Here is a 26,945-nt window from a genome sequence, read left to right on the forward strand (position 1 = left end):
CATGTATTTTGATAATGTTTTATCTTGACGCTGCCTGTCCAGCTTTGGCTGGTGAATGACATAGAATTAGTAATGAAAGGTAACAAAAAGTAACTACTTTCTAACTTTGTGGGTTATGTTGCGAAGGACAATCTTATTCTTGCATTTAACTTTCTTTACGCAGGAGTTGGTGGCTCTGAACTCAGTGAATAGTGAGGGTCAGCTTCCTTTTTTCTTTTCAGTGCCCAAAGTCCCAATGGGCAGTCATGTGTTATTGCATTTTCTTGTCTTTTGCTATAAAATTATCGTATCTTGCAGAATTTTTGGGTTTGACGAATTTCATTGTTTTAGCCAGTTTTCAAAGTTTTGTAACACATGCTTGCACTGTATTTTGTGTTTTTGTGCCAACAGTGTCGTATTTTTCAGGTGCAGTATCATATCAGTTATTTTCTACACATGAGCCATACATCAGTCTGCAAATGGCGTTCATTTTCTTGGAGGTGATGGCTGATAAGATGAACCGTTGCTCCCTGGAAATCGGCGACTGGTGTCATTGCTTCATCCGTCACTCCCATGACACTATCATTTTCTTCATATGATGCCTTTTTGTTTATTAAGAGTTTAATAACCTTTGCTGTTACAGCACCCTCTTTTGCCTACTGTTGCTTTATTTGTTCATAAATAACACACTCTTCTCCTGTAGTTGCATCTTCTACAGTATCAAAGCTCTCCACCAACAGTTTTACAGTTGCTGCCTGTTTCATTGTCCAGGGTGTAACTCTCACTCACTCTGTAAACACACTTTCATGGATCAAAGTTATTCTGATATACTCTAACAGCAAACACGAACACAACTGATGTGTTGTGACCACTGTGCTGCATGCAAACAGAGGGCTATTCCTCCCTTTCCTGTCAATACCACTGCTGCATAACAGCTAAAATTTTACACAGAGTTTTTCTTTCTAGTCAGTAAAAAAACAAAAATAGTTTTGTCCTGTTCTTCGCAACCACCACTTTGACATTCCTTTGTTGAGTTTAGAAATACTGGTTGTTGTGCTGTAAAAGTAGAAATTTGTTGGAAGTCACAGCATACTGGGCCCCAGCTACTGGTTTTGAGTCATCTTTGAAATAATTAGACACATTGTTGCATTACCTGACAAAAAAAAAAGAATCGCCCAGAAGACACAGTTGGATGTCAATGTCACTTCATACACAAACGCACTGTTGGCTGGTACATAAATGATAAAAGGTTACAATTCTCTGTGACAGGTAGAATGGACGTCGGAGTGTGTTACTGTTGTTTGCGTTTAATTTTGTTATACTTCATTCATTATAAGAATCAACCACATGTAAACATTACACTAAGTATTCTTTCGCAATGGCCAGAACCTCATCGGATTTCGGTTCACGTTGAGCAGAAGCCAAGCTCAGGGTTGCCATTGGAAATCAAGGAATATTAGGGAATTTCAATTACATCAGGGAAATTTGAAAAAAAAAGGCTGGAAAAATCTCTTTCTCGTCTCAGTAGATGGTTTATTTACTGAGGTGTCCTACACCATCACTGACTCAGTGCAGCTGAGTACGTGTGCCGCTTCCCTACTCCCTCATTCCTATTGCTTCTCCCCTTCCTACCACTCCCCTCAGCTTGCAGTCAGTGCTGCCACCAATTCTTGGCGCTAGCCTAGCAGCTGCTGATGGGAGGCGGGGAGGCATGAGGAGTGGTTTGTTTGGATCTGATTCCCAGAGTCTGTAGACACAGCAACCAGAGACGGCAGTCGTTTGCATGAGTTGTGTCTCAGCCACAGTGTGAATGTGTGTGTGCCCTCGTTTTCTGACAAAGGCTACGGCTGAAAATTTAGTTGAGAGAGTGTGATTGTCTTTTCTATGTGCGTACCTGCGACTGAGCAATCATCTTTATGGTGAGTTGCCACCTGTCCTCATTATTATTGATTCTTAGAGTATTTGAACATAGGAAATCTGGATTTGAGTGGAGCCAATGGGTAGTAGATCTATATCTAATACAGCAGATGCCATGGAATTCATAGTCATGGAATGAATTTCAAAGTATTTTGGACATATGTGGCTTGTCAATAGTGTATGTACTTTCAGATACATCTGTAAGTACTTGATGATGAGATTGGAAATTTCAAAACCAGATGACAAAAAAACATACAGTGGCTGTGAAAGAAACATTCATTATGTCATGCTTGTCAGATAAATCATAGATTACAGTAATGGACCGACTGCATTCAGAAGGTTATGAGTTTGAATTATATTAATGATCTGCTCTATAAATAAGTGCTGGAACATAAAAATGTTCTGACTCGTCAAACTGACAACAAATATTTTTAAGTAATGTGGCACAGTTGGAAAGATATTAGATTCGATGAAATCCTGGAAAACCTAATCAAGACTGAATCTCATTAATATCACAGTTTTTGGCTGTTTTCTTTTTTCTTTTAATTCTTTGACACTTTTTGCATAGGGGGTTTCATTAGTTTATGCAAGACCCACCTGGACAGCCAAGTGCATTAAGATGCCTTCTTCTGGGAAATGAGCAGGCCCACCAACTCTGGATTGAATCTGCCCAGCAGATTAAGAACAAGGGTCTGTGTACAGGCCTGTGCAGAGACAGTTCGTGCTGAGCCAGAGCTACAGATTTACATCTCCTCCACCACAACACTGCTGCCGGTGGTCCAGTCTCTGTGGTTTGATGTCATGACCTGGTTCACAAACTTTGGTTGAACATTGGCTGTTTTCTGTTTTATCTATACTACAGTGGATGTACTAAAAGTGAGCTCTTGTGTTACTTGGTTTCTGTGTGCAGCAGCAGAACTCTGTAAATATTAGTTTGTGGAAAACTTGAGCAAGTATGAGACTTTTTTTTAAAGTTGAACCAAATCCTTCAGCCAGTCTGTCATTTATTAGTGTTAATTGTGTTCGGTTCCTTGGAGCAGACAAGCATACTATTTTTTTCCCCAGTAAACTATATTTGTAGAAAATTATGACTGTAGTTCTGCCTGTGGCAGAATCTTTACTGGCTGTGACACCCTAACTGTTCCTGTGATCTTCTGCTCCACATTGTTCTTGCACCTACTTTCTGCTTGATATTTATGCAGTATTTCTTATAGGTTAAGTCCCCAGTCCAAAGACATCAAGATATTTTGGGAGCTGTTCTCAGGTAATCTGTAGGCTTCTACTGACCTCCTTGTTCTTGAGGTGGAATGCACACATATGCCTCTTAGTCTTAGGATTTGGGGTCAGCTGATCCATCTTGTAGTATGTGGACTGTAAGTCTAGGACTTTTGACAGCTTTAGCTCAATGCTTTCAAACTCTTTTTCCTGAGTTGTGATGGTGTTATCATCTGTGGAAATGAAGCTTTGAGTTTCTTCCAGTATGGACTGGTCATATTAATAGATATTGAATAGGGTAGAGCCAGCATGCTTCCTTGGGGCAGCCGATTTTTCTGTCTCCTCCGTCTGCTCCTTGTCCTTGGAATTTTACAAAGAAGTTTGGTTGTGGAGAAGGTTCATGATGTGCTGGATGGAAATATAGTATTTTCTGATGTTGTAATTATTCCTAAGTAGAACATGGTGGTTAATGGTATTGTAGGCTGCTAATAGGTCTAGGAACACTTTCCCTGTTGTCTGCTGCCTTTGAAAGCCATCTTCTGTATGCCGAGTCAGGTGCATTTCTTTCCTTCTCTGAATATGACTCGGTGTTGGATCAATAATGAGTCAGCCATCTTTATCAGCCTCTGTAGGAATAATCTCTCTGGGCCTTTGTAAGGAAGGCACACCAATTCGGCCTGTCTTTGGCTCTTTCCGATCTTTGCCTAGTTTTGGGATAGCTATGATGCCATCTTTCCTCCTGAGAGGTGATTTGAACATAAAGTATATAGGACACAATTTTTAATTGTTTATTGAATTAATGACTTGCTTTTGAAGCATATATTGCAGTTTTTTGGAAGAATGGTTTTCTCAATAAATATTTGTCATAATTCATTAATTTTCTTTTAACTAACATAGTTTCAGACTATCCTTACAGATACTTCATAGTTAGGGACAGGAAAATAATACGACGAATAATGCAAATTTGGTAGTTTTTAAGGAAATAACGCGAATTGAGATGTGTTTAAGGAGGTAACGAATTTGACGGTTTTTAAGGAAGTAACGCAAAAGCGGAGTTTTTCAACAAAATTTCTGTGTCCTCGTAAGAAGTGTCAAAAATCTAATGACGTTTAATGTTGATGTTTTCTATGTTCAACTTGCAGAACTAGCACTCCTGAAAAAAAGGATATAGTGGAGACATGGCTATGCCACTGCCTGGGGGATGTTTTGCAGGAGAGTTCCTGTAAAGTTTGGAAGGTAGGAGATGAGGTACTGGCAGAAGTAAAGCTGTGAGGATGGGGCGTGAGTCATGCTTGAGGAGCTCAGTTGGTAGAGTACTTGCCCGCGAAAGGCAAAGTTCCCGAGTTCGAGTCTTGGTCTGGCACACAGTTTTAATCTGCCAGGAAGTTTCATATCAGCGCACACTTCACTGCAGAGTGAAAATCTCATTCTGGAAACATCCCCCAGGCTGTGGCAAAGCCATGTCTTCGCAATATCCTTTCTTTCAGGAGTGCTAGTTCTGCAAGGTTCACAGGAGAGCTTCTGTAAAGTTTGGAAGGTAGGAGACGAGGTAGTGGCAGAAGTAAAGCTGTGAGGACGGGGCGTGAAACGTGCTTGAGTAGCTCGTTGCTAGAGCGCTTGCCCGCGAAAGGCAAAGGTCCCGAGTTCGAGTCTCGGTCCAGCACATAGTTTTACTGCCAGGAAGTTTCATACCAGCGCACAATCCGCTGCAGAGTGAAAATCTCATTCTGTTGTTACTGAGTTGCAAGCTTTATTATTACAGGAAATAAATACACTAGAGGTGCTCTAACCGTGTCTGTTGCATAGGACTGCCTTTCACCTATTCTACCATTACATAATGGATGAACATTCTTTTAGTGTAGGTAAGTTCCTTAACTATTTATAGTTGCCGAAATCTCATTAGGCTATCTTTAAAGTAGCGAAAGACCTTATTCTCTTAAGATTGATAGAGTCTCATTCTCCTAATGTAACAAAATAGCTATTTTATTTATGTCATCAGAAGCCAATTATACTGAAGCTGAAGTTCACATGCCTTTATTTCTTATAACACATATACATAATCTGTATCTCTTGCATGTTTAAAACTCACTAACAGTATCTGGAACAATTGGTAAAACATTTATTTCTAATTTTGTTATAACTTTCTAAAACTGTCTCCTGTTACGTCTTTTCCACTATTTTGTTGCACTTTTATTTAGCTTATCTCAGAATAAATGTTTCAGTGTAGTAATATAATGAATTTAAATTTCTAAGAATCACTGTTTTAACTCTTCTGGTACATATGTAAATGACATGCATTGTTCTTTAGGAAGCTGAGGCAGAAGGCAACAAGCAAATTTCTCATGAGGCATCCCATCGCTTGAGAGTCAACATGTACAATTTGGGAAGCAGAGTGCTGAGTGCAGTTATGGATGTATTTTCATATGGGTCACGTTCAACTATTCACCTGCTGAGGCTTCTGATAGCTTCCCAGAAGATGCGCAAGAGGCTTACACCAGCTGTGCTTCCACACAAATTTTATTACAACCTACGCAGTCTGCTTGATTCCATAAATGATGTTGCTATAAAGCAACTAGCTGTCTCTTACGCCAAGTATGTAAATATGTTATGAATTTTGTTTTAAGATTTAAATATAATGTTTTATACACTTAAGACAGAAAGTTTAACCAAGTATAGTAAATATTGATTCACAAGAACGTATCCCTCAATCATGTTTCTATTGTCTTAACACTATTCTTACCAGGAATACTTTCTTATATTTATTTAATCGTGTCTGAGCTGCATCTGTAATTAATTAATAGGCTATATATACTAGACTATAAATACATATATATATCAATGATCTTCACATATCATAAGTCATCATTATTGTCTATAGCAAGGCTCATATCTCTAGCCAGTGTACAGCACACTTCAGTGCAGCATCGTTGGCCAACTGCAGGTCTTGGAAAGTGCATGGAGCCACCAAGGATGGACAGGTCAACAGGTGTGTCATCATTTCTTTTCCTCCACATTGTCAGGGCTCTTCTTCGACGTATCTCCAATTGAACAAGTTATCCTATGGTCTTCTCATTTGACATCTAAGTCTGTTTAGGCTCTTCCAGTCTCTCTATTTCGATTGTGATCCAGCGAGAAGTTTTTCTTTAATGTTCCAACTTTTCAGGCTGCCTTTATCCAATTTCTGTTACCACATTTATTCTCTGGTCGTAGATTGACTTTCATTTAGTGGACGTTCAAGATTTTATGAAATCTTCCCTCCATTTAATTCTTACCACCGTTGGCTGATGTGCTTACAGGGGATGTCTTGTATCTTCGCACTGCCGCTTCGATCGGCCATCACCAACGTTTGCCGTTTGCTGTCTGATCTGTGTGTTGGTGGAGGGGGGGGGGGGGGTATTCTAGAACACATATAAAGGAGATCACGGTTTGTAGGCTTCAGGCATCCTGTAAGTAATTGACATGAGTCATTCAGTGCTGCATCTAGCTTCTGGGCATGTGTCGATCTTCTCCATACAGGGCATTCATATTCAGCTGGAGCAAAGCACAATGCCAGGGATGATGCTTGTAGAATTTCAGGATTTGCTCCCCAGTGTGAGTTGGTAAGTTTGCGGTTTATATCGCTCTGTGAGTTGACTTTCACTCTAGTTTTTTTTCTATATGTTTCTTGTAAGACAATGGTTGATCTAACGTGACTTCAAGATAAACTGGGTTTGGACAGTGTTTAAGTTTAATTGAGTTCCATTCCAATTGTAATACCCTGTTTGCTCCCTTATTGTTCAGATGAAATAAAAATGTTTGCATCATTGCTGGATTTGGTCGAAGCTGATTCCTGTTGTAATATTCAGTTAGAACTTCTAAGGCATCTGTTAGGTTTCTCTCAATCTGTTTGATTGATCTGGATTAGCAGGCAATGGCTACAACATCAGCATAGATAAAACTTGTTGTTGTTGGTCCAGTTGGTTGGTCATTTGTATACAGATTAAAAAGTAGAGGGGACAAAACACTACCATTCTTCAGGCTCCCAGAGACTTCTTTGCTCTTGAAATTCCACATAGTACCTTCTGTGGGAGATCAGTGTGGTTTATCATGTCGTATGCTTCTGATAAGTCAACAAACACCACAATAGTTTTTTCTCCCTTCTCAAAACCGTCCTCTATGTTTTGAGTTTGACAGAGGACTAGGCCAGTGCAAGACTTACCGTGTCTGAATCCTACTTGTTGTGGAATGATTTAGCTTCCTATTTGTGGTCCTATTTTATTCAAGATTAGACATGCATACAGCTTGCACAGCAGGGATATTGGACGATAGTTCTTGACATCATCTCTTGATTTACCTGGCTTTGGGATAGCTACTACCTTCACCTTCAGCCATAGATTAGATACTGTCTTGTTAGACCAGCAGAAAGTATAGTGTTGTAAGAGCCAATCATTAGCTATGGGCCCTATGTTCTGTATAAATTCATTAATGACATCATTGGGACCATTGCTTTCCCGGGTTTCAAGGAACTGATAGCAGCTTCCAATTCTGTTGAAGTGAAGTATGACTCACGTGGTATTTCAGCAACTTGTTGCCTCTTATACGAGATGGCACTCTTGCTGTTCCTGGGTGGTTTACCATTCAAAAGGAGCTGATGTATGATTTAATCAGCTGTCATGGAAACCTGATCCTTGGAAGCTGCTGAGTCACTAGACAATCTTTTTATGAGGTTCCAAGCTCTTCTGCTACTATGCTGTTGTCAACATTCTCCAACATATGTTTCCAGGACTCTTATTGATCTTTCCTTCTAGTTCCAGTCAACTGATCTCCAAGTTTGTTATATGATATTTGTTTATGCACTCTAAAGAATAGAAAATCTAATGCAGTTCAGTAATCTGACATGCTGACTGAAGGTTCACAAAATAATGTGGCCTGTACATGCACAGTTGGTGTTGTAGGGGAGGGGACAATGGTGGCGATGGGGGTTCCACTGTGCAATAGGTGAGGGGAAGGCTAGTCACAAACAGGACTGGCAATCAACAGCTAACGAATCTGTAAACAGTCTTATTAATCAATTATACAAGTACAACCAGTAATTTGACAAGTCATTCATTTATTTTTAAAACACGTGGCATTACAGGATTATGCTAAAATTCAACAAAGAAATAATTTTTTGCTCACTTGTTAACCTTTCTTCTGTTAGAGAATCATCATCAGTGGCAGGTTTTGAGTAATGTCTACACTTGTTTTGTTGCCATGTTCAGATTTGGTTCTTTTACCAAAACACAGCAGGGTTTACAAAGCTTCACTTCACTAAAATGCTAATGCAGCTGCAATTGCAACAAAATCCTGAAACAGTGATTATTAAACAAGTAACTGAGGACAAGTCAAGTCAATAGCTTAATAAAAGTTCATTCTTAAAATAAAAAGAAAGTGTAATTGTTCACTTACATGGCAAATGCACTCTAATTCTCATTTCATTAACTGCCTACAGTCTTAAAATTACATTATTTTACTGAAAAAAATCTATAGTTACTCAGATACTGCAGCAGAGTGGATATTTCTCTTTTTAACTATATGGTGAAATATTTTTCTCCTTGCCTGCTACCATTTGCCAAAAACTAGTTTGCTATCTCAAATTGTTTATGAGATATGAGGGCTGTTACGAATATTTCACTCTCAGAGTTTCGTTCCTGCGTGTGAACAGAAGTGAGTGCAGTACATAGAATCCATTTGCTAATCCATTTGCTCAATATGGAAGACACAAAAATTCAATATATTAGCTACACTTGATGCATAGAGCAATGTATGACCTAACTTGCATCTAACGTAAGCTCACAGTGACTCGTATTTTTTATTGCAGTCTGTCCTAATTTAATGTGCTTAGTTATTTAATTTCATAATATCATAGTAATTATGACTGTTGCGAAAATAATATGCATTTCACCCTAAAGCCGATGAATGAGAATGTAAGATGTGCAGGATTCAACTTTTTTTAGCTGAATAAAGAAAAAGATTGTACTTGCCACCACATCCGCAGTTGCATGAATCAGCCAATGGCCATCCTCAATTTGGCAAAGAATGTTTCTTTCTTAATTAATTAAGTAAATAACTGATCAGGTGACAGCAAAAGAAGGTGGCCATTCCTTCAGAACATAGGGGTAGGCCTGCCAAACACTAAGGACAAGAATGCATTTCAAGAATGCATTTTTACACATGGTAGGCCTAGTTATTTTGTGCAAGCTCTACCACTTGAACTCTGAAAGTTGTGTATTCGTTGTAAGGTATTGAGTCGGAGTTATATTGAGACCCTACTCACACAATAGTTTTTTTGATTACAAAGACTGTAAGAAGTATGCTGATGTGTGAGCTAATGGTTTCGAAGCAGTATGACCAAATAATATTTCCTTGGTCTTCCAACTGTGTTAAGTGGTGTACATCCATGAACTTAAGGCTGAGTACTCCTTAGCCATTGCAGACAGCCAAATAACACTCATCCAAAAGCTCATGGCATTTTGCTGAGTTTTGAACTTGGAGAAAAATCAAAATATTGCAAAGTCAACAGTTTATAAACTGGAATTTGAATCATCACAACAAATGAAAAATTGAAACTTTTTAGACTGCACTCAAAATTTATTTTACAGAACTTGGAACAAACACATGAAATAAATGTGTCATCAGGTACTTGGAATCAGAGAAGTTCATTGTAGGCAAAGGCAGGTAGGTCATGCCAAGAAAACTTACTGTAGTCCAAGCACAAGTTTTGTGCCAGTGCCAGTGAAAATACTTGTTGGTGCCCACTTGTATAGGGAGGAACGATCATTGTAATAAAATAAGGGAAATTAGAGCTGACACGGAAAGATTAAAGTGTTCGTGTTTCCCGCGCACTGTTCGAGAGTGGAACTGTAGAGAAATAGCTAGAACATGGTTCGATGAATCCTCTGCGAGGCACTTAATTGTGAACTGCAGAGTGATCTTGTGAGTGTAGATGAATCCTCTGCCAGGCACTTAATTGTGAACTGCAGAGTGATCTTGTGGGTGTAGATTACTTCACAAGCAGTCGAGAAGGTTTGCGTCCCGCATTTATAACTTTTTCAAATGTGAATCAGAAAGTGAGACTTCTGTTTCTGAATTTGTGAAGACTCAAGAACGAACTGCAGAAGCACATTTCGGCAAGAGAACTGTACAGAGAATACTCAACAAAGTGTCAAAGCTGTAGATACCTCAGGAAACTTAGTTTTCAAATCACTTAGCAAGCATAAAAATCGCAAGAAACTTGTAAAATACATGGTTTAGACACAATGTTTTAAAGCGCTCCATGTTTGAAATGTATATAAGAAGGGAATCCCAGATATCGCAGAAGCTTGTTACAGTTATGCCTGAGCAGATTGGCTTCAAATTTAGTGCTTTGTCAATGCAACTAATTTTAAAAGACATTGGTTTCAAAACCATTAAGGAGATAAATTGAAAGAAGTGACATAGAAGCAGCAAGAACCACTTACCTCACAAAGATGCATGATACAAGAGGTGGAGGTAGTTCAAGTTTCCATAGGAAAAGGTTCTTGGATACTCATTCTGCATGCTGGCTCTTCTTCTGATTTGGTTCCTGAGAGTAAACTTATATTTAGGTGTAAGAATTTCAAGAAGGGGTTCACTGCACAATTCTGCCATACCTTGCTTCGAAATCTGTCATCGTAACTACCATGCCAGTTATCATTCATCTGTCATAGAGAAAAGACCAACTACGAGCGTCAGGAAAGGGGATATTGTACCCTGGCTGAGAAATAAAAATATTCCGGACAATATAAGCCACACTTGTGCTGGAATCATACAGCTCCTTAATTTACAAAAGTCACGTGACAGAATATACAAATTTGCCTTTCTTGCATGTGAATGGTGTCACACTGTTTTGCTTTTACCCACATATCAGTGTCAGTATAACCTGATAAAATTAATTTGCGCACAGGTCACAAGCTAGAGATAATAAGACACTGAAACACCTTTGGATGAAGCAACAGACTGCATCTCAGTTGAGCGGGGGCACAAAACTCTGACAAGGAGGTGCAGATGGATAAAAGCCTTGAACCTATCATCCTAAATTTACAATCGCATGGTTTGGACATGGACTCGGATAGCAGATGGTATTACAGTATAGGCTTTGAGACAAAGTAAAGTAATGTTTCTTGGTTTTAAAGACTCTTGGTTTAAAAATGTTTTTGTCATTGTATCTATTGTGTGGATAATACATGAGCTTTTACTGATTGGGAATATCTAGCCTATGAAATATCAATACAATGCCCAAAGAGATATTAAGCTTCTCCCAGCGTGTTATATGTTCTAATTATTCTTGAGAATGCTGCTGGATAAATTCGTCAGAAACTCCAATATTTTGCGAAGTAAACCCCTGTCATTTTCAAGGCAGGAATTGGAAAATGCCTTAAAATGAAAGGGAGGGTTACATGTCGAGATATCGGTGGCCTTCGAAGTTGTCGGTCAGCATTCAATCTGGGTATTCACAGATGGTTAATTGTTTGCGTGTTCAGTGGTTCATAAATCCATTCTCCCACTGTAATGTCGAACAAATTGGCTTAAACTCATAATTCCTGCTGACACCGAAAAATATGAAACATTCTGACAGTTTTTACAGTAGTCTTGTGTACTAGTCCTTGCTTCCAGTAATTCTTTTTTACTTTGAACGGCAGTGTAACACACCCACATACGCGCATTACACACATTAAAAACAAATTATATTAAGTAGAAGCAGTTACCAAACCAATATAATGATTTTAGTTTGAGTTTGAAGTTTATTTTGTTGACTATTTACATTTTTTCTTATAATACAGTCCAAAGCGCAGTAAATGGCAGTCATCGTTTTGAGAAAAATTGTACTTGACATCTTCACAAAGCTGTGTCAGCTGTTCTCATCTTATGACATCACACAGAAAATTGCTGTACACCAGTGGATACAACCTCGAGACATGTAGACGAATAATCGAAATTGGTTGTAAAATGTATTATTCCCTCATAGATTTGAATATACAATACAATGTGCCAAAGGCAAAAGATCCTGATTGTTGTCCACAGCAACACAGAGTTTGTTTGCCCGCTCTTGCCGCCACGCATGTGCAGACCTCATCCCCTCCACACTTCCCTATCGTCCCGCCTCTATGTGCAGATGCACCATCCTACGTGAAGTGCGGTGTGGACTGCTCATTACGTCCTCCTTGGGTTATTTTACTTAAAAGGTAGCAAGATTCCTTAACTTCTTCTGCTTCATAATCACCAATTTTATATTAAATTACTAGTATTGCTACTTTTTTCTGGTTTTTCTCAATCAGTATTCTGTACTATTTAGACCAGTGGTTCCCAACATTTTTGAGCTGTTAGCCATAAGTGGAGTTAGTTGTCACCCTCCTCCCCCCTCTCCCGCCATCATCAAAATTATCGATTACCTAAACTTAGGAAAGAAAAACTATTCCATTTTAACACTTTTATTTTCAAAAAGACAAATGATATTTAGTTGTAGGTGTTTTACTAAACCATGAACTAATGTGCCAGTGACACAATTGGTATTGTCTGCTTCTAAAAATCTTTTTTAATCTGACTACCCACATTGAAGGTAGAAGCATCTTACAAAACACACGTCCTCTGCCCTACTCCTCTTTTTAGTGATGCTTGCTTCATCCATGCCATACACCCTCATTTAAAATCAATTAAGTTAAAATGTGTGCTATACTTACTGTCTTTAAATCAGCTGATTGTTTGACTATTCTACTGGGAGAAATTTAAAGACATCAATCTGTCAATACTTTGCTCCCGACTACTGACACTAATAATAATAGTAATGGTAATAATAATAATAATAAAACTGTGTAGGCCCTACAGAAGTGTAACAGACATTACATAGTTACTGTCATGTTGAACTGTTGAATAGTTCATTTATTGCTATGGAATGAATAATGAAGCTGTATCTGGGCTGTTGTGGGATATATGATGTTTGTGTCTCAATCTTACCTACCAGAGGTGCATAGCATAAAGTATGTGTCTAATGGGTGGACCATGTGAGGAAGATGATGGTCAGATATTTGTTTTACAAGCTATAACCTCCACCATATTGTATCATACATTGTGGGTGGTTTGTGGGATTAAAGGGACCAGACTGCCACGGTCATCGGCCTGTGTCATACATTAATGCTAGTATTTGAAAAAAATTAATTCGTTGTAATGTATGTGATTAGTACTGCAGTCTTATGAAAAACTAGCATTAATGATATTTTAAAAATAATTCAGCTTTGTTATCAAAATACAATTAGACAATTTCATTTTTATGCTTCAGAAAATTGCATTTTTCCTTGGGAGGTAAATACCCTCATGTTGGGAATCACTGTTTTAGACTGTTCATTATGTTTAACAGATCCTGTAATTCTTCTCCATTCTTGCTGAGAATAGTGATGTTTGAACTTTTCTATACTTTCACTCAGTCTTTTAAAAAGTGATTTCTTTATTTCATTGCATTTTTCCTGCAGTCATTTTGTCTTGGCTGCTGTGCACTTCCTATTTATTTCATTCCTAAATGATTTATGTTGCTGGGTTCCTGCCTTTCCCTGAGCATTTTTACATCTTCTTCTTTCGTCAGTCAGTTGAAATATATCTTCTGTTATCCAAGGTTTCTTCACGGTCACCTTCCTTTTACCTATGTTTGTGTTTCCCAAATATGTGACTGCCCTTGTAAAGGTGTCCATTCCTCTGCAACTGAACTGCCTGTTCTGGCATTCCTTTGTCTCAGTATACACATAATTAACAAACTTCAAATGCTTCTTATCATGCCTCAGTACTTTAGTATCCCATTTTCTTCCACAATGATTTTTCTGGGTGATTCTCTTAAACTTCAGTCTACTCTTCATCATTAGCAAATTGTGATCCGAGCCTGTATTTGTTCCTGGGTACACGTTAAAATCCAATATCTGATTTTGAAATATCTGTCTAGCCAGGATGTATTCCACATGTAATCTTCCCATGTATCAGGGTCTTTTCCAAGTATACCTCCTCCTCTTGTGATTCTTGAACTACCACCTGAAATTTATTGCAGAACTCATTTAGTCTTTTGTCTCTCTCATTCATACTGCCAAGCCCATATTCTCCCATTACACCATCTTATATTTCTTCCCCTACAACTTCTTTCCAATCGCCCATGATTATTAGATTTTTTCCTCCCTTTACATACTGAATTATCTGTACAGTATTCTCATATATCTGTACAATATCCTAATATACTGTGCTTTATGAATATCCTCATCTTCTGATTGCGATACCAGGATGTATACTTAAACTATCATTGTCAGTGTTGATTTGCTATCAGATCTAATCAGAACCATCCCGTCAATGGACTTTTCACAGTAGCTAACTCCCTGCTCTACTTGTCCGCCTGCTTAGCTGGGTTGTAATATGCTCACCTCCCATGCAAAGCGGGTCCAGGTTCGATTCCCGGCTGGGTTGGAGATTTTCTCCGCTCGGGGACTGGGTGCTGTGCTGTCCTCATCATCATTTCTTCCTCATCACCGGTGCACAAGTCACCCAATGTGGTACCTACTGAAATAAGACCTGCACTTCGCGGCCAAAGTTCCCCAGATGGGGCCTCCTGGCCTATGATGCCATATGGTCATTTCCATTTCTGCTCTACTCTCCTATTCATAATAAATTTACTCCCATTATACCATTTTCTGCTGCTGTTGACATCACTCTATATTGATCTGAGCAGATGTCCTTATTTTATTTCCATTTTATTTTACTGACCCCCCCCCCCCCCCTCCCACTATATAGACTTTTTAGCTTTACATGCTCTGACTCGTAGAATGTTGTCCCATCATTGGTTAGTCCTTGGCAGTACTCTCGCAGAGATCCAAATAGGGGACTAGTCTCAAGGTGTCTTGGGGACTCACAGGTGATGGTGGGCATTGTAATCGTGGTGAGAGCTGTTGACAATATGTCTGAATGGCATAATCACATCTGACTTTGTTGTCATTGTAATTGCCCCTGGGATGTTACAACCATAATCAACAGATGGCTGCATCAACCCCTGATGGGTCCCTAGATCCATCACGGTGTGGCCACAAATGTGGACACCAACTGTGGAATGCTAACTTGGAATAATATAGTGTAGTCTTCCTCCCAATCTATTGGTGGGAGGAACAGTTCAAGGAGTGTCCAATAAGAGGGGGCATGAAGCAGCTCAGGGAGATTGCACCTATTGAAGGTTGTTCCTATGTAAAATTTGCTATAAATACTAATGGAAGCACTTTCAGAAATGGGCACTCATAATTATTAAGGATTTGAGCTTTAAAAGTACCCGCTAATCTCCACCTTGCTAATGGATGTGGAAGAAATGTGGGCATAGATAGGTGCTTCATTCATGTAGATGCAGAAGCACTTAAAGATGGCTGTCACAAAGGTGATGGTTGCACGGTCAATGATGAAGACCTGTGACAAAGCCATGGTGATTGCTACCACTGTCGTTTGCTGCTGCTTGAAGACATATAGAAAATAAATTTATGACTACTGCAGTGAGCAACATGGCTTCCAGAAAGGTTATAGTGAAATCAGTACAGAGATGTTCCCACTTTCTTTGGCCTACAACAGTGGTTCCCAGTCTGGAGGTAAATACTCCCTGCGGGCTAAAATGAAATTTTCTGAGGAATAAAACGTGAATGATTCAACACTGTTTCAGTCAAGAAGCTAAATTATTTTGAATAGATCATTACTATTATCACAATTTTGTAAGACTAGTACATTTTGTACTTTGTCCCATACAACGTTGATGATAAAAGCGAGACATATGCGTAACAAATGTTAAATATCTCAAGAAAATGTCTTCTTAGTCATTGCTTAAATACTCACTATGGAAGAGATAAACGAATTAAATTAAAACAAGGCACAGCAGTAACTATATAGCGGCTGCTATAGCACTTTACACATAATTATTATGACTAATGTTTGTAACAAGTGTCTACCCTCACTTTTTCTTATCTGAGGAGTAGCGGGCAGCACTTGCTATGTACCACAAATTCCTTCGTCATTCATTCTAGCAGCCCCCCTTTTAGTTAGGTGCTGAAGTTGATGATAATGTGGGGGAGGGGCAACAGATATCAGAGAAGGGGGGGGGGGGGTACTAGCTAATGTCTGATAGCACTTAGGGGTAATGGTGTAAGAAAGTTCGGGAACCACTGGCCTACAACCATTAGGAGAGAGTCCAGGGAGGTACTGGTTGATGCCTACTGTATGTCTGACAGTAATGCACAAGATGTGTAATGTATTCGTCCAATTTGGGCCAATAAACATATTTACTAACAAGAATTTTCATCCTAGTAATTCCCCGATGCAAAATACAGCACTGCGAGGATAGAATAACAACCCTGGATACTTCATTCTCAGATGTTAGGCAAAGGATGCTTTTGAAAGCCAGCAGTTGATGCTGTTCAGCTATTCAGCAGTGATGTTCTGCTGTTGATGATGTTGCAGGTCATACTTGTTGTGTGTAACACTGTACTTTATCAGAACTTTATCTTGCATTGCTCCAATTGTTACGTTAAGACTTAATAGGGAACTTCATTGAGGTTAGGATAGTGTGAGGATCTATGTGGCTATTTAATTCTAGATCAAGTCCCACAGGTAAGTTACATAATGCCTCTTCACTTGAATGTAGTGATAGAAATAATAAATGGAGTACTGAAACTTCGACACATGAATTATCATTATGTTCACATTATTTATCATAGCTAAAATAATATTTACATGTTTCTTTTAAATAGCAAAACTATAAATGTTAATAATTCAATCAATTATCACAAAATATCTCTAGAAAAATTGTGTAATAATCCACCATTTACTATCACAATAATAATAATAATAATTCATCTGTTTCTAGCATTATTGGCATTAAGACCAGCCAAGAACCCACCCAAGACAATTATGCTAATGAATAGACACTTATGTTTGACACACACACACACACACACACACACACACACACACACACACACACACACAATGACCACTGTGGTCATGTGTTTTCTGACTGTTTTTGTTGTGTCTTTCTGTGACTCAGCATCTCCAGTATATGGTGAGTACTAACTGTCCTTTCCATAATACTAATACTATAACTGTAATTGCTGACATAAAAATCGAGTATTTATAATGTGTGTACTTCACTATCTACTAATTGTAATACACTTACTTAAAGATGTAGGTGAGAATCTTAAAACATCAATTAGCACACTAACATCAAGTAGCAGACAAAGAAATAATGCAGAATAGAGTAAAATAATTATCAGGGTATATACAACCTGGGACAACCAGGAGATTCAGGAAAAACCAGGGAATTTTTTCCATTGGGAGAAAACCTGGAAAAACGGGAATTTTTCATTGTTTTACTTTTCAGTTAAATTTTTGTAATGCTGACTGGTAAGAGCTGATACTCTAACAAAGGATATTACTGTCTCAATGCTACTGCAGAATAATACTGCAGCAATTAAACATGAAAGAGAGAAAAAAACGAAAGTAAAACTTAAATTGCAAAGGAAATGTGCCATATACAACAACAAAACACAGTGTTTGTACAAGCGTATACCAACAGTAAAATGTGTCAAAGGCTTTAGAAAGACTATGCTCTGCTCCAATGAGCATAACGTCACAACTGTTTACATTAGTCATTTGATCAGTTACGAGTGGGCTCACGTGCATGTGCAGTTGAGTAGCATATGAGTAGTACCTTCTTCTGCTTCTGGCTACAGAAATGTGGCCATCGGTTGTGTAAGCAGTAGCAGCAAGCAGCCAGATGCCACCTGGAAAAATTTTACTGCCAATCACTGTTTATCTGTGTGACTGATTGGATTTGCGAATGGCCAGCATTGTTACAATTACTAGTGAAATCCATAGATTCAGACTACCAGAGTGGACACAAATGACTAACAGGAATAACAGGTAAGAAAGATAGTGTATTATCTTCTCAGTGTACCCAAGAAAATGAAATTTACACTAGTGAGGGCCAGTTGTACAGTCCCTGGCTAGAAGCCGCTTGAGTTCTATTCTGAGAGTAGCGCGGAAAATGGGTTGTGCAAACATGTAATAATGGCTAACTGCACAATAATTGCGGGATAACTAAAACAGTGATTCTGGTGGGGTTAGTGAAGTTAACTGGAGGATAAGTTTTGACAATGGCAGGAATAATTACAGAATTAATGATGACAAGATTGTTTGTTAGACCGAGGAAGGAGAAGAAACGGGGACATCAGACAGATTATGGGAGAATATGACAATTCCAAATTTATGTAAAATTTCCTATTACTACTTTTTGATCTCATGCTTGAGAAACTGGAGTGTATGAGTGAAATCTGAAACTGTTTACTAACAAAAAGCTTTTTGCTTATAGTAGGCCTAATAGGCATATGGTATTGGTACTTCATGAATATGTTCTGTCGTGTTATAAAAATGACGTTTTGTGCCTAAACAGTTTCGTTTATTTGGTGTGTGTTACAATGGCTGCAATATTAGAAAGGCCTATTTTGTTGGGTACTATTTGTATTAACAGCTTTTTCAGTAATAGACGACAACATTTCGTTTTTTCGTGTAAGAGGATGTTTGATGAACTTTGAAGAGTTGAAGAGGTTATTAGATTCTTTCGAACAAAGGAAAGCATACCTTGTGAAGCTGTAGCAAGATTAGAGAGGAAAAAATGCCATGACCTAAGGATTCAAGAAATGTGTACTGTCTTGGTTTTTTTTTGTCTTTACTGGTTTCATGTACCATATACTTAATTTTATGTTAACAAAACAGCAAGTTATTAGCTAATAGGCAATAAAGGGTGCAAATTTTCTACAGAGTTCTTGTTCTCCTGGTTACAAATAATCCCACCCAGTAGTAAATGCGAATTTTTTGAGGGGCAGGATGTCAAACCGGCCGACTGGGAGTAACAGAGGCACCACAGGACATAATAATTTCCAGTGTCCTAAATATAATTTGATAGCCTCCATTACAACATAAACACATTTGAGTTTAACAGAGCGAAATACAGTGACATGCAGTAGAAGAATGCTGTGTGAAAAGGCGTGGCACTGCACTTCGGCACACTTTATACCAAATAACTTGTCTTACATTTGCTCGAATATATGTGTTTTATGTAACGGACTCTTCAGAAAGATAAGAGCTATAAAATGAATAGATATTTGAAAAGCTGATTTTTGTAAATTATAGTGGGGAGATGGGTAGTCTCCACCTGACCCATATTAACAATAGTGATTTTGCTGTTTTTTTCTTCGTTCAAAGCTCTCACATGAAATGGAAGCAAAACGGATTTCTGTGGCCGGGAGCTATCAAGTGAATTAAAATACATTCACCTAATTATGGAATGCTAAAATATGTTATTAGTTTCAGATTTTATTTTATTGCCACCTTTCTGACAATCAAGCATTAATCGCCTTGCAGAAGTCGATCTTGTCGGTTTGCTAAAGAAATTTGGCTTTTATTAATCTTTAGCATAGGCAGTCAATTTATTTGAAACAAAGTGTTTAATTTCACACTATTGGCTAGTTTCAACTGATCGCTGCATTTCAAGTGCATGTTTTCATCCTCTAGCGCATATGGCATTATGTCATAATAAAGAACCAAACATGAGATAATACAGTACTGGTACGCAAAGAGAATTTACACCGTGAAAACCACATCCAAAAGCTTAACATCAGGTCGAGGCCTACGGCCTACGTCATTGGGAATCTGCGACATACGAATGTGCACTTTAAACCAAATTATGCATTTTAGTATGGTTCATGAAATTCCGATGCTCTTGGAGTATCTTCTGATGTCTTGTTTCTTTTACAACATAATGTAAGATCTTTTAATGTTTTACTCGTACAAACACATGGGCTTCCTGCGTCGTCATAATTGCGCAAGAGCAGTGACACCTGTTATCTGGTGCTCTCTGACAACTGCAGTATGCAGCATATCTTTTTGATGTGCTCTTGAGTATCTTTTGAAATATCCTTTATTCATCTAAATGGATTTTCATGTCATAAAATAAACTATGTAATAGTTATGTATAACCATTCAAAAAGTAATTTTTCGAATATAATGTGTTCGTTAAAAAAATTAATAAATCATTGGTAACCTCTTCACTGTACTTTTATGTGTATTTTTAACCATACTTACTTAAATCGCATAGATATCAAAAAAAGTGTTTCATGTAGAATAATGGCGTCTAGCTTTACAATAATTTTAAATATTCTGAACACCCCTACTGATAGTTGCCTTGGCCTGACAATAGTTAAGTAGGTAACGGTGTTTTATGTTGCATAAATATACGGCCTCAAAGTCCAAACTGCCCCTTATTTACTGAACATATTTTGGCCATGTTTGGGATTTGATTAAAAAAGGTGTGGGCCTGGGGGCTTCCAACTGAACATATTTTGGCCATGTTTGGGATTTGATTAAAAAAGGTGTGGGCCTGGGGGCTTCCAACTCTTTATGCCCTAAAGGTTTGGTGGCCCACCAGGACTAGAGGCCTGGGATGGGCCACCCCCCTCTTGGTCACCCACCATTGCATTGATGTTGAATGCTTTGGAGAGATCCAGAAACATTGCAGAACAATGTATTCTGTCTGTCTGGCAATTGCTGATTGTGTAGATTTACCCTTCCTGTAACCATGCTGTGATGATACAAGAAAAATTCAATTTCTGAAATAGCTGTGTGCTATGTCTAGTAATTGTGTGATTTTTTCTTCACTTACTAGCTTTATTGTGATGATTTGATGTACCATCATCACCAGCTGATTTCTTGGGCTTTAGTTCCTGAGCTTCAGTCTCTTTATGGTTTTCCTCAGTTCATCTCCTGTGTCTTGTTTCAAGAATGATTTTTGATTATTTAGTTATTTTCTCTTTATGATTAAGCTTTGAATTTATTATAGAAAAGCCATTTTGAATAGAAAATTAATGAGGGAAATATGTGTTTTCCAAGAAAATTAGTTGCAATGGGCAGGAGTGCAATGTATTGCAAATAAAGAAGTGGTATATAATATGACCAATAAGATAGGATACAAACCTGTAAAAAATTAGAGATGTATGATGTAGGAGCTAATGATAAAAATCAACGGTAAATACACAAGTCCTCTTATTTTTATGTCCCTGTAGTTTTGGCACATTGCAGATTAAAAAGTATATAAAAAATTGAGGAATGGTTGTATTTGCTGTTCGTGATATGAAGACAAATGAAAGAAATGTTAATCTACATATCATACTTATGATTAAATACAAATAATACATTGAAAGTAAAAGACTAAGAATCTCCCTTAAGTATTTCTCAGTTTCAGGAACATCACTTTCGTTTAGTTATTCATGGTCCATTGATCCAAAATGCAAGAGAATTGCATGGATATTGAGCAAGCCATGATCATACGTCAGAACAGTGCTTATACATACAAATTTTAATATCATGTTGTTGTTGTTGTCTTCAGTCCTGAGACTGGTTTGATGCAGCTCTCCATGCTACTCTATCCTGTGCAAGCTGCTTCATCTCCCAGTACCTACTGCAACCTACATCCTTTTGAATCTGCTTAGTGTACTCATCTCTCGGTCTCCCTCTACGATTTTTACCCTCCACGCTGCCCTCCAACGCTAAATTTGTGATCCCTTGATGCCTCAAAACATGCCCTACCAACCGATCCCTTCTTCTAGTCAAGTTGTGCCACAAACTTCTCTTCTCCCCAATCCTATTCAATACCTCCTCATTAGTTACGTGATCTATCCACCTTATCTTCAGTATTCTTCTGTAGCACCACATTTCGAAAGCTTCTATTCTCTTCTTGTCCAAACTAGTAATCGTCCATGTTTCACTTCCATACATGGCTACACTCCAAACAAATACTTTCAGAAACGACTTCCTGATACATAAATCTATATTCGATGTTAACAAATTTCTCTTCTTCAGAAACGCTTTCCTTGCCATTGCCAGTCTACATTTTATATCCTCTCTACTTCGACCATCATCAGTTATTTTACTTCCTAAATAGCAAAACTCCTTTACTACTTTAAGTGTCTCATTTCCTAATCTAATTCCCTCAGCATCACCCGATTTAATTTGACTACATTCCATTATCCTCGTTTTGCTTTTGTTGATGTTCATCTTATATCCTCCTTTCAAGACACTGTCCATTCCGTTCAACTGCTCTTCCAAGTCCTTTGCCATCTCTGACAGAATTACAATGTCTTCGGCAAACCTCAAAGTTTTTACTTCGTCTCCATGAATTTTAATACCTACTCCAAATTTTTCTTTTGTTTCCTTTACTGCTTGCTCAATATACAGATTGAATAACATCGGGGAGAGGCTACAACCCTGTCTCACTCCTTTCCCAACCACTGCTTCCCTTTCATGCCCCTCGACTTTTATGACTGCCATCTGGTTTCTGTACAAATTGTAAATAGCCTTTCGCTCTCTGTATTTTACCCCTGCCACGTTTAGAATTTGAAAAAGAGTATTCCAGTCAACATTGTCAAAAGCTTTCTCTAAGTCTACAAATGCTAGAAACGTAGGTTTGCCTTTTCTTAATCTTTCTTCTAAGATAAGTCGTAAGGTCAGTATTGCCTCACGTGTTCCAACATTTCGACGGAATCCAAACTGATCCTCCCCGAGGTCCGCATCTACCAGTTTTTCCATTCGTCTGTAAAGAATTCGCGTTAGTATTTTGCAGCTGTGACTTATTAAACTGATAGTTCGGTAATTTTCACATCTGTCAGCACCTGCTTTCTTTGGGATTGGAATTATTATATTCTTCTTGAAGTCTGAGGGTATTTCGCCTGTGTCATACATCTTGCTCACCAGCTGGTAGAGTTTTGTCATGTCTGGCTCTCCCAAGGCCGTCAGTAGTTCTAATGGAATGTTGTCTACTCCGGGGGCCTTGTTTCGACTCAGGTCTTTCAGTGCTCTGTCAAACTCTTCACGCAGTATCGTATCTCCCATTTCGTCTTCATCTACATCCTCTTCCATTTCCATAATATTGTCCTCAAGTACATCACCCTTATATAAACCTTCTATATACTCCTTCCACCTTTCTGCCTTCCCTTCTTTGCTTAGAACTGGGTTGCCATCTGAGCTCTTGATATTCATACACGTGGTTCTCTTCTCTCCAAAGGTCTCTTTAATTTTCCTGTAGGCAGTATCTATCTTACCCCTAGTGAGATAACCTTCTACATCCTTACATTTGTCCTCTAGCCATCCCTGTTTAGCCATTTTGCACTTCCTGTCGATCTCATTTTTGAGACGTCTGTATTCCTTTTTGCCTGCTTCATTTACTGCATTTTTATATTTTCTCCTTTCATCAATTAAATTCAATATTTCTTCTGTTACCCAAGGATTTCTAGCAGCCCTCGTCTTTTTACCTACTTTATCCTCTGCTGCCTTCACTACTTCATCCCTCAGAGATACCCATTCTTCTTCTACTGTATTTCTTTCCCCTATTCCTGTCAATTGTCCCCTTATGCTCTCCCTGAAACTCTGTACAACCTCTGGTTCTTTCAGTTTATCCAGGTCCCATCTCCTTAATTTCCCACATTTTTGCAGTTTCTTCAGTTTTAATCTACAGGTCATAACCAATAGATTGTGGTCCGAGTCCACATCTGCCCCTGGAAATGTCTTACAACTTAAAACCTGGTTCCTAAATCTCTGTCTTACCATTATATAATCTATTTGATACCTTTTAGTATCTCCAGGGTTCTTCCACGTATACAACCTTCTTTCATGATTCTGAAACCAAGTGTTAGCTATGATTAAGTTTTTAATATCATATAGGAACAAAATCTGCTAATAATTGCAAGCTTAGGCATTTCCTACAGTGAAAAGAGGTATAAAACAAATGAAATAATAACAACTACTCTATATTATCAACTACAAATTTTATAGAATTGAAATCCTCTGCTTTGAAATGAAGAATAAATAATTCAGACGAGTAATATAAGCTGCCAGGTACTTTTCTAAAATCTAGTTTGACCTACCAAAATTTGAAGACAAAATGTTGTCATCACTTTGTATTTTCTTGTATCTCTGATAAGAGGATTCATAGCAGACTGCTTGCGCAATGAGGTAACATGTGGACATGAGAACACCCATGCATAAATGCATTCTTTCCACAAATTTTTGTGCATTCCCTTTTATTCCCGTGCATCTACAACTGTGCATGACAAGAAAGGTATTATCTGGACACACCTTTATAGGGACAGGATCTTGATGAGCCTGACTTAATAGGGCATGCTGGAATTACAGATGGATCAGCCATTTCGAATATGTGCTCTACTGCTCCATCAATGAATAGCGTAATTTTAACAACATTAAGACTTTCATATGAATAGTTGAAATCTTCATCATGGGGTTGGTAAGAGTGACCTCTTACTGGAAAGGAAAGGGTGATGAACTGAAATCTTCCCTGTGCCACAAGCACATAGCATGCTTTTTATTTTGGTCTCCACAAGAGCAAGAGAACAAGTGAAGGTGTTTAATAATATTGGCCAACATTATCTGTTTGGAAGTCAATAAATCTAGTGTATAATTCTGTCTTGTGGCCTTCCATTATTTTAGTTGTGCTTCTCATCTGACAACTGGAAATAGAATTACATATTGAAGTGAATTTAATGTTGTACATTATTGTGTTCACCATGATAATTAAATGTTGATTTTAAAGCAATACTCACCTGCAGCCACAACATTATATCCAATTTATGTACACTTCATTTTCCATTCTAACTTACTTTATGGTTTGTACATTTCAGAAACTGTACTCCATCTTTCTTTTTTCATTATTTCTTGACATTTGTCACTGGTGTTGTCACTGTCTGACATTTTACAGCCAGTAACAATAGAAATCACTTAAGCCAAAGAGTAAGAGGCAATTTCAACTATTCTCTCTGTTTAAAATAGTGCTAAAAATTTTAAAATTTTAGGAATGTCGGTATCTTTTTTTCTGTGGAGAGTTTTCTCTCAGTATAGGTGAGATAATTGTTGCATAACAACACACAAAATGTCAGAACATACATAATTTCTCTGAATTGTAATCAGCCTCCATGTTTCAAGTACAATACCATAGCTAACTCCATATATTGAATGTTGTGAAGACACTGAACTATTCTGTGCGAGAGTTCGAGTTCAGGTCCTCATGTGACTTGCCTAATTTAGTTTTTCTGTAGTTTCATTAAATTGCTTAAGGGCATGGTAGAATGATTCTGTGAAAATGCTATGGCCAATTTTCTTCTGTACCCTTATCCAAATGAGATTTTATTCCATCTGTAATGACCTTGATACTGAAAGTTTATTATATGCGAAGATTCCTCTATCTCTGAAGACCATGCTGTTGAGAGATTGTTAAACTGTAATATTCCCCACTCCCTTCATTCATTTCTATCACAGGCATTTACTGATATGACAAATGCTGTCCAATGTTAAGATACTTTGCTTGGATATTAGTTCCTTGCTAAACTGAGTTATCACTGATGCAGCTGTTCTTAAGTTACTTTGGCTAGAAATATATACTTAAAAATGTGTAAAATAAATATTTTTTCTTGGCAGCTAAATGACGTAACTAATAAGAGCTGAATTTATCATTTTTCCTCAAGGATGAGGATTTTAGATCACAATATTCATATCAGTAATACTATTGAAAGTAGCTTAATTACAAAGGTATGTTTTGAAGTCCCTTATTAAAAAAATGTTCTCATTGTTGCATCTTCCATAACTGCTATGTAATAATGTTTACAGACTATAACAAGTATTGACTAAAATTATGGTGAATTATTTCTTTCAGGCCATTAAAACCTCACTTGGATGCACATGAACTTTATTTCCTAAGATCAAGAAGACATAAAACCAGAACTTACATCTGTTGTCCAAAAGGTGTATGCAGCTATGATAAAATGTGAATGGCCCTTTAAGGATTACATGTACTTTTTTGTATTTTTCAAAACACATAAATAAAGATGACTGTATTCTAAATTTACTCTTTATTTGTCACCTGTATCGAAATTCTTAGATGGCATTGTGTACGAGAGTTGTCATATCAATTTCCCTTGCATTTAACAGCTAAAAATTTCATTTGATATATGCAATTAATAACATGTTGACATCATTATAATTGTGATTCTTGAAGTTTTCCCAGCGTACTGAATGTTTGATGAGGTTTCAGGATTGCAGCCGCATCACCCTGACCTCATGCCACAGGAGCTGGAACATCCAGAATCGGCGTTCAGAGATAATGGTTACACTCCACATCAGATTGGAACAGCACTAAGAAGGAATGGAACAGCACTAAGAAGGAATAAATGTGACTACCCACAACATCAAGAAGATAAGGAGCTGTTTAAGTCCATGGCGTTCCTTCCATATGTCAGCAACCTTTCATCTAAAGTAGGCAGGATCCTAAGGAAACATCAAGTTAAAGTAATCTTTCAGCCACCAGCGAAGATTAGTGCCCTTCTCGATTCGGTAAACGATGATCTGGGCCTGTGGAAGGCCAGGATCTACAAAACTCCTTGCCAGTGTGGCAATGCTTACATCGGTCAGATAACACAACAGTACATGAAAGGTATGTTGAATATGAGTGCCACACTCACTTTTCGTGGCCCAGTAAGTCGGCTTTAGCTAAGCATTGTATTACCACAGAACACGCTATGGATTTTTCTGCCATGAAAATCTTGGCCCCAGAAAAAACTTTTTTGGATTCAGTAATTAAAGTATCTGTAGAGATATGCCTAGCACAAAGTCTTATAAATATTGATGGCGGTTTTCAACTGGACAAGGCTTGGGACCGGATAATCTCTAATTTCTACTGAGGGAAG

The 26,945-nt window shown here is 38.0% G+C and overlaps 1 protein-coding gene across 1 annotated transcript in view; it reads left to right on the top strand.

The window, feature by feature from the left end:
- The window catches only part of LOC126336188 (uncharacterized), a 46,828-nt gene extending 20,747 nt beyond the window's left edge, over window positions 1-26,081 (top strand). Inside the window, exons 2-3 of the mRNA XM_049999695.1 lie at window positions 5,420-5,703; window positions 25,916-26,081. Of these exons, the coding sequence (XP_049855652.1) occupies window positions 5,420-5,703; window positions 25,916-26,030 (399 nt within the window). The 3' untranslated portion in view covers window positions 26,031-26,081. The remainder of the gene's footprint in view (window positions 1-5,419; window positions 5,704-25,915) is intronic.
- Window positions 26,082-26,945: the final 864 nt, after the last annotated feature.

The sequence above is a fragment of the Schistocerca gregaria genome, chromosome 2 (assembly GCF_023897955.1).
Source record: "Schistocerca gregaria isolate iqSchGreg1 chromosome 2, iqSchGreg1.2, whole genome shotgun sequence".
Classification (NCBI taxonomy): Eukaryota; Metazoa; Arthropoda; class Insecta; order Orthoptera; family Acrididae; genus Schistocerca; species Schistocerca gregaria.